The following is a 9,022-nucleotide window of genomic DNA, read 5'->3' as shown; positions in this document are numbered from 1 at the left end:
ACACACACAGTGGTCAGGTGGTTGTAGTCAACCAGCTGATGGACAGGTGATCATGTGATCAGCAGGTTAAATGGATTAATGACCCTGACGTATAGAGGAGGTGGAGGGAGTGTAACTGTGTGTGTTCCTGGAGGTAAAGGTAGAGTGGTTTACCTGTCCCTGCCCAGGTAGGGGGGGGGAGGGGCGTGTTAAAGAAACAGAGAGAGTGACAGTGTTAGTGAGAACAGACAGGTAAACAAACTGAAAGGTGAGTTTGATTTTAACATCTGAGCGTGCAGAAACATGTCAGATGAAAACCTGCTATCTCCTGGCGTTTGGAGAGTAATAAACCAGCTGGAACACACTGAACATTAAACAGATATTATTTATCAATGCTGGTTTGAAAAAAATACTCTGTTCTCATCACAATAACAATATCTCATAATAACGTGTTGTCATGGTAACACACTGCACCGCTGTACAGACACACAGGTGGAGAGGAGGACTGACACATCTGATTGGCTCACCTGCCGTTGTTGCAGCCCACCCCCCAGACACGGATGTTGATGATTGGTTGACAGTGGAGGGGGGTGTGGTCTAATGGGTCCAACAAGCTCAAAGTGTCTTTCTTCAGAACCAGCATCATCTCCCGACCCTGCACACACAGACAGGTCAGTACAGTGGTCCACAAGAACCAGATCCCAGCAGTTTAAACAGGTCTAAGAGTGTGTGTCCTTATAACACTGAGCACAGCGCGTGGAGCTCGGCTCCAAGAGCTTCTGGTTCCAAATCTCTAAACTTTTCAGAAGGTGCTGATGTCATCATTATGTCTCCTTTTTAGGCAACCAATCAGATGAGGCGGGAAACGGAGGAGAAGCTTGTTCTGTCTGTGTATGATGTGTCGGACTGGAACTATCACAACAGTGACAGAGAAGCTTTTATCACTGCACACACTGTAAACTGATTGTTAGCTTGTTAGCTGGTTGTTAGCTGGTTGTTAGCTTGTTGATAGCTGGTTGTTTGCTTGTTGTTAGCTGGTTGTTAGCTTGTTGATAGCTGGTTGTTTACTGGTTGTTAGCTTGTTGATAGCTGGTTGTTAGCTTGTTGATAGCTGGTTGATAGCTGGTTGTTTGCTTGTTGATAGCTGGTTGTTAGCTTGTTGATAGCTTGTTGTTAGCTTGTTGATAGCTGGTTGTTAGCTTGTTGATAGCTGGTTGTTAGCTTGTTCATACCTGTGTAGTCGTAGTGTAGTGATGCTAGTCTGTCATATGTTGTCAAGATCTCGTTGAAACAAAACCCATACACAGCTGAACACTGTCTGGACCCTCGGTCTGAACAGTCTGTGATGGATCCAGACTCTGGACTCACAGACAAGTTAAGGTTCAGCAGGTGTCTCACCTCCCCTGAGGCTCCCAGCCTGTCTCTCTGCTCGGGGCTGCTGCAGTGAGACAGCTGCTGGATGACGTTACTGACAGCGAGACTGCTGCGACCTGGAGACAGGTCCTCCTCCTCCACCTGCAGCCAGCCCAGTGAACGCACCGCAAAACACTGAAAGACAGACAGACAGACAGGAAGACAGACAAGGGAGAGGGAGACAGACAGGCAGACAGACAGACAGACAGACAAGGGAGAGGGAGACAGACAGGCAGACAGACAAGGGAGAGGGAGACAGACAGGCAGACAGACAGACAGACAAGGGAGAGGGAGACAGACAGACAGAAAGACAGGCAGACAGACAAGGGAGAGGGAGACAGATAGACAGACAGACAGACAGGCAGGCAGACAAGGGAGAGGGAGACAGGTAAAAGAGGGAGAGAGGGAGACAGATGATGAGATTAAGTGGTCAGTGAGTTGTTGGGTGACAAACATGGAAACCAGGACACAGAGAGAGAGAGAGATTAAATCAGATTAATGCCAGATTAATATAAAGTTGTTGTAGAGAGACATAGACACAAAGCAGGGAAGAGAGAGAGAGATTAGTAGATCAGTCCACAGTGGAGTGGAGCAGCGGCTCTCGATCACTTTATCTATTTGATCAGTTTGATCAGTTACACGTCGTCTCCTCAAGATGTCATCCTTACCTTCCTCTGACATCACAGAGACTTTCTGCTTCTATAAACAAGATGGCCGCGACTGTTTCACTGAGATTATCTCTGAGTATGAACTGTACCTTGGAGTCAGGGTCGTGGCTGGAGACATAATCTTCATGCCATGACGACCTGAGAGGAAAACAGAGTCCATGTGTCACAGCATGTAAACAACAACATGTGGAAGGTCCTCAGAACTGAGAGTTACCTGTCCTCAGGTGGGCCGTCTGTCTGTCTGTTGGAACTCTGCTGTCCAGCTTCCTCCTGCTGAGACACAACACCACCGAAGAAGAACTCCAGATGTCTGCCTCACACAAATCTGAGCTAACTCAGCTAACCTAGGATAACTCAACTAACCCAGGATATCTCAACCAACCCAAGATAACTCAACTAACCCAGGATAACTCAACTAACCCAGGATAACTCAACTAACCCAGGATAACTCAACTAACCCAGGATAACTCAACTAACCCAGAATAACTAATTTAACCCAGAATAACCTGTTCTAAATGTTCTGACCTGTGTGTCGACAGGCTGAGGCATCCCAGTGAGGCGGGGGTGTTGCCACTGGGTGGCGCCAGTGGGAACATGCCAGTAGTAGGTTCCTGTTGAGTCTTTGATGGTTCTCCAGCCAGAGGGGAGGTCTGGGTCCAGCAGCAGGTTCTGGTCAGTCCAGATGTTGTCTGCAGAGACACAAACATTGTCAACATGTGTCCTCCAGCTGTTAGCCTGCACTGACCAACAGGCTGATTCCACTACTAAACTTTAAACTGTGAGGGAGAGAGGGACAGGTGTGTGCAGGTGCTCTAAGAACTACAGGAAGTTGGTCTGTTGTAGTCTGGCTGCTGATCAGCTGATGGAGGACATTCAGGTAGAACACCTGGCTGCAGCCCTGTGACTCGCAGCTGAGCACACTCGATGCACAGGGACTCATAGTCCTGATTGGACAACCAGCCACTGTCCAATCAGCTGACAGTCTGAAGTAGAGAGACACGCTGATTGGTCAGGACTCCTCAGAACAGCTGCTCTGATCAGCTAATAATAATATGGGCTATTGATCAGCTAAGATAACTTGTCAGCAGTAAATCAATCCCCCACTCTCCTCCTCCCCCTCCTCCACTCTGAGTCTGCAGTAGAAGGTGACCTGAAGCAGAAGTGTCGTGTTTCATCACCCAACATGTTCTTCTTCATATCATTTACATTGCAGCTCTGTTTCTACCTCAGAGACCACAACACACCTCAACCTCGTCTCTAATAGAAACGTGATTGGTGCAGCCTGTTAAGGGTCATCTGCCTGTCAGACACTGATCAGGGCACAAAAACATCTGCTCTGTGAAAACTGAAGAAATCAACCAAACAACTGGAACAGAACAACCTCCGCACAGCCGCCATGTCTCCGCGGTGTTCACTGTTGATGGGAGTTTACAACGTTAGGGTTGTTGTGTTGTTGTTGGTGTTGTGATGTTGTATTGTGTTGTTGTTCCAGTGTTGTTGTTGTTGTTGTATTGTGTTGTTGTTGTTGTTGTGTTGTTGTTGTTGTGTCGTCACCAGCAGGGGGTGACAGTCATCAGAGGTCAAACTGCTGAACAGGACGAGAGGAAAGACGAGAAACTGAAGTTGAATAATTAATAAACCCTCAAAAACACAAAATGCTGAATCAGCTGATTGAGAGACACTGATATGACCAGAGGGGGGAGGGGCGGGTGAGACGGTCAATACACACTGACCAGCAGAATACACCACAGTCCGCAGGTAAAACCAGTTTAAAACTTTAAAACTAAAACACGAATAAAAACTAATTTTGAATACTGTCTTTATCTGACGTCAAACAGACTTTTACTTTGGTACAAGTTTGTGAACTGTATCAGCTGTTTGAGTCAGACAGAGCGAAGTGTAAGTGCCCAAAATAAAGGTCTGTTTGACAGGAAGGTAAAGCAGTTAAAATTTTCAAAATAAAGCAAACACTTACACTGTTATTAGCCTTGTCCACAGTAACCTGAATGTCTCAACATGTCCACAACATCTCCACCATATGTCTTAGTCCTGTCCTTAGCTACAGTTGCTAACCTGTCCATCATTCCATCCCAGAACATCACACACTTCACCATGGTAACAGCCATCAGTTTCTACTGAAGTAACAAGAAGCAGCAGGTTTCATCAGCTGTAGCTAGCTAGCTAAGGAAGCTATCACTAGCTCCATTTGTTGGTTGTAACAGTGTCTGAATTATCCAGTGTGTCACTACACTCTGCTCACAATCCCACAATGCAATTCTCTACAGCGTAGACTCGACAGCTGGAATTATGATGTTTCAAAAAACACATCTTCAAACACGCGTTTAATCATCTCTACTTCTCTACTTTATCTAATTATATTTAATCTAATCTATTTTGTATTGTGTTTGTTCTTTATGTTTCACTGTGTTATAAAGTTTATCAAGTGATTTCATTGAATAGTTATTCATTTGTAAAAAAAAAAAGTCCCTGATCATTTGATTTAATTCATGTAGTAATAATATAAAAATATTCTGTAGGACAGTGATGATGGTTACTGCTGCTTTAAGAGAAATACATCCGCCCCACGTTAGTTATCAGGTGTCCAGGGGCCTCAGCTCATCGGCCCCCAGCAGGTTTACATGAGGCTGCAGCTGCTGAAGCAGGATACAACAGGACGGTCCTCACAAGCCTGTGGGACTACAGGGACCTGTGTGTGTGTGTGTGTGTGTGTGTGTGTGTGTGTGTGTGTGTGTGTGTGTGTGTGTGTGTCTTACCGTCATAGTTGACTATGATGATGGCCAACATGTAATCCTTGCCCATCATGGCTCCGCCCTCCAACATGTGTGTTCCAATCAGCTTATCTCACACACACACACTCTCACACACACACACACACACACACTCTCTCACACACACACTCTCTCACACACACACTCTCACACACACACACTCTCACACACACACACACACTCTCACACACACACTCTCACACACACACACAGGCCCAGATGACAGATGTTAAAGCCTCCTGCTCGTCCCTCTCTCTCTCTCTCTGTCTGTCTGTCTATCTCAGGGTCTCTCGTCCCTCCGTCTGTCCCTCTCTCAGTCGACACCATCAGTCTTTTTCTTCTTCTTCTTCTTTATTTTCTCTCCGTCCCGGCGTTTTCTCTCTCTCCTCTCATTTGTCCCTCCTCTCACTCGTCCTCTCTCGTTCTCCTCTCTGTCTGATGAAGGATGCTGTTTTCCTCCTCTCCCTCTCTCCCTCCCTCCCTCTCTTCTTCCTGCTGATGTCATCTCTCCCCTCCCTCTCTGACTTCCTGCCTCGTTTGCCCTTCACTGTAAAATCATGACATTAAAACACGTTTGAATCTCAGAGTCGCGACTAAACTAACAATAACATCAAACTTGGTTTGAATAAATATTCATATTAAGAAACAAAATTTATGGTTTTAGGAAATTGAAAAAAGGTGTTGAACTGAAAATCTGTATGTTTGTGATTGATCATAAACTCACATGGAAACAACATATTGATTATATTAAAGAAAAATATCCATAAATCAAAATAATTTCTGTATAAATCTGGGGATATATTAAATAATCCCACCTTGTATTTAATTCACTGTTCACTTATTGTTCCCTATATTACTCACTGTGTGGGGGGGTCGACCTTTAAAACAAGTATAAATTCAATAGTCTGATACAGCAACAAGCCGTACATATTATTGATCAGGCCGATGATTGTGATCACTCTGATCCACTGTTCCTAAAATCTCCTGCTGTGACATTTAATGATTCAGTTTATTATAAACAATAAAATAATGTTCAGTTACTGTACACAGGGAGAAAACAAGGATTAACATGTTTCTATTGTTGGGCTTAAATTACAGAACAATGATCATTTACTTTTTAAAATGTGTATAAATTCAGGTGCCTGTATAGTTTATATTTACTGTATTATGTCTGATAACTAAATAAAAACTGCTATTATTATTTATTAAATACATGACTTTATGGACATAAATGTCACATGCTGTTAATAACAATAATTTGTAGTCATATTATTAATTGATCAATGTGACCTGAACATATGAATGTATTACTGAGCCCAGGTCCCTGAGCATCTGTCTGTAGGAAGACTGTGAACACCTTGTACTGATTGTATTAAGATGTTTATTAATAATAAGATATAGTGTGGTTCATTATCATTAAATATTTCATTAATTAAGTAGTGTCGTGGAAATTTTTTACTCTTGGTGAAGAATGAAATAGACACTTCCGTCGGCCGACAAGGTTTTATTTTCTTTGCAAAGAAAAGTTCAAACAACATGCGAGCGGTTCAAAATGAAGAACGACCCCGAGCACCTGAGGGAAAGGCCTCTTACCTGTGGTGTGCTTTCACACTCTTTTGTCTTTCGCAGGTATCGGCACCGACCCCCTGAAGTGTGAAGTTTAGAGGTCTAGTCAACACAATTTAAAATACAAAAGGGTTTGAACATTGATGAGAAAGTGAGAGGTTGGGTGTCTCAGGTAGTTGAAATGCAAAGGAATTAAAAGTCTGATATCTTGGTGAGAAGGTGAAGGTAGAAAATATATTGAATTAATTTACAGATGCTTAATGAGACCAGTGTAATTACATTTATATACTTCATTTAATCACATTACATTTTTATTTTCATCACATTATATAGTTCATTTAATCTAATATAGTCACACTGAGATCAAGATCTCATTTACATATGAAACCAGAAAAATAAAACAAACAAACAAAATATGAATATTACACTCAGGTATGTATTCATACAAACTTTTTCTATAAACAGTAATCAGAGTGTATATTTAAATGTATGTCATTTAATTGTATTTAATTCATTTATGCAAGTTTATTTGGATGGATATATATATTCATGTATATACATATGTCTACAATATAAACATACATAAATAAATATACAAAAGACAATATTTGATATATATTTGATATATGACAATTATTTTAGTATATGTCATATATAGAAACATATATCACATTTGAAAGTACAAAGAACTCATAAAGAACAGACATATGTTTTCTTTTTGTTTTACCTTCTCCGGTGTGATAAACTACCTGAAGCTCTCCAGAGGTCACACTACTACATGACGTCAGAAGAGATATGAAACTAGCCACGTGTCCCGGAAATGTTTTGACGGCAGAATGTGCGTGAAGCTCGACAACATTACAGGAGGTCAGATAAGTTCTCCTTCAAAGTAAAAGCATGTAGAGGATCGTTTTCAACCAAGTACAAGGAAATCAATGCATCATAATATTCATTATATTATCATCATTATTATTATTATTATTATTAGTAGTAGTAGTAGTAGTAGTAGTAGTAGCAGTTGTAGTTGTAGTATTCATAAAAGAACACTTAGACAGATTGATACATACATACTTTATTTATCCCGTAAGGGAAATTCATGTGTCCATTAGCTCATAGTTGATAATAAATAAACAATAATAATTAGATTAGGCCACTTCCTCTGGCTGAGGGGTTGTATAGTCTGATGGCAGTGGGAACAAAGGATCTCCTTCCTTTTAAAAAAATGTTTTTACTCCTCCACATTTTATTAAGTACAAAATCCATTATTATTATTATACACTAAGAGCTACAATATATTGTCCACAGGAAATGAAATATAAATGACAATAAAACACAAATGCACAACATATTCAATATAGTTTAATATAAATTTCACATGAAATAAAATTATAATAAAAACGAGAATCCGGTTTAAATACTTTGACCTCTAAATGGTCTTATTTTGAAATTTGAGCGGAAGTTATATAGTTAATGTTGTTTCCATGATACGGATGAATTTGATCAAAGTAAACATTGGAGTCCAAGATGGAGGACATGTACATTAAACCAGGTGAGAGTTACCTTCCCTGACCAGCTCCTGACGGGGACGATTAAAGCCGATGAGAAATGATAACAACGTTAATGGAGTCTGAACGGGGTTATGCTAAGCTATGCTAAGCTAGTTGAGGCTAGCGGCTAGAACAAAGGTCGGCTGGTCAGCTGTGTCGTACCGAATAAACGGACCGACGAACTCCGTTCAGAAATGTGGCACATTAATGTTCCGTTAAGCCTCTAGAACAGAAGTAAACACTTCGTTAATGTAAAAGAGACGTTTACGATTCAAGCTTGTGTTGCTTTTAGTTCGGCATAGGAATAATTCTCCAAACATTAATTATACAGAAAACATAAGTCTTAGGATTTAGTGTTTGTGATCTAAATGTGTCCGGTCATAGTTACATCGGATTCTGTGAGCCAGGTGTTGGCAGGTGAGGTTATCACGTATATATATATATTAATATATATAATATATATTGACAAAAGGACACGGTGAACTGCAATCAGAAATCTGGGAATTTAAGTTTCCTTAAGAATCCAGAAAAGAGTGACACACCTTTAAAGATTACTTTGGTGTTGTTTTGAATTCGGCATAAAAATAATAGCCAATAATTACTAATGTAATTATTGGTCGTCCTGAGGTTTTCTCCATCCTGATTTGTTTTACCCCTAATAGCATTACAGCAGTTATTTCATTTGACAAATCATATAATAAAAAGATATATATATACATTAGAGTATTATTTTTACTTTGCATATTGTATAATTATGACAAGAATCATATATGAATTAACTCACTCATAAAGAAAACAGAATAAAACTGTCTCTCAAAATGTTGAACTGTCCCTTTAACTAAACTAAACACCTGTCTGTGTGTTGGTAACCAAGGTAACCAGGAGCGGGGTTGGAATGACCCCCCTCAGTTCTCTTATGGCCTCCAGATGGCCCATGGACCACAGAGGAACCCCCTAAACAAGAGAGCAGCTCCACCTGCTTCTGGTAAGAAACCACAACTGTCTACACCTGTCTACACCTGTCTACACCTGTCTACACCCGTCTACACCTGTCTGATGG

At 41.0% G+C, this 9,022-nt stretch overlaps 2 protein-coding genes across 2 annotated transcripts in view; one reads left to right on the top strand and one right to left on the bottom strand.

Moving 5' to 3' along the window:
* The window catches only part of apbb3 (amyloid beta (A4) precursor protein-binding, family B, member 3), a gene marked incomplete at its 3' end in the record, with an annotated part of 7,477 nt that extends 2,209 nt beyond the window's left edge, over positions 1-5,268 (bottom strand). The window contains exons 1-7 of the mRNA XM_087172152.1: positions 4,835-5,268; positions 2,586-2,749; positions 2,275-2,330; positions 2,150-2,198; positions 1,378-1,527; positions 507-634; positions 449-455 (exon numbers count right to left, since the gene is read on the bottom strand). Of these exons, the coding sequence (XP_087028278.1) occupies positions 449-455; positions 507-634; positions 1,378-1,527; positions 2,150-2,198; positions 2,275-2,330; positions 2,586-2,749; positions 4,835-4,901 (621 nt within the window). The remainder of the gene's footprint in view (positions 1-448; positions 456-506; positions 635-1,377; positions 1,528-2,149; positions 2,199-2,274; positions 2,331-2,585; positions 2,750-4,834) is intronic.
* A 2,599-nt stretch (positions 5,269-7,867) lies between these two features.
* The window catches only part of LOC111649957 (steroid receptor RNA activator 1-like), a 2,585-nt gene continuing 1,430 nt past the window's right edge, over positions 7,868-9,022 (top strand). The window contains exons 1-2 of the mRNA XM_023399662.2: positions 7,868-7,964; positions 8,837-8,963. Of these exons, the coding sequence (XP_023255430.1) occupies positions 7,940-7,964; positions 8,837-8,963 (152 nt within the window). The 5' untranslated portion in view covers positions 7,868-7,939. The remainder of the gene's footprint in view (positions 7,965-8,836; positions 8,964-9,022) is intronic.

This window comes from Seriola lalandi, unplaced genomic scaffold (genome assembly GCF_002814215.2).
Source record: "Seriola lalandi dorsalis isolate HSWRI2012SDOR001 ecotype SW California unplaced genomic scaffold, Sedor1 jcf7180002052110, whole genome shotgun sequence".
Lineage (NCBI taxonomy): Eukaryota > Metazoa > Chordata > Actinopteri > Carangiformes > Carangidae > Seriola > Seriola lalandi.
Note: the sequence above shows the minus strand (reverse complement) of the source record. Positions and strands in the feature narration are given on the sequence as shown.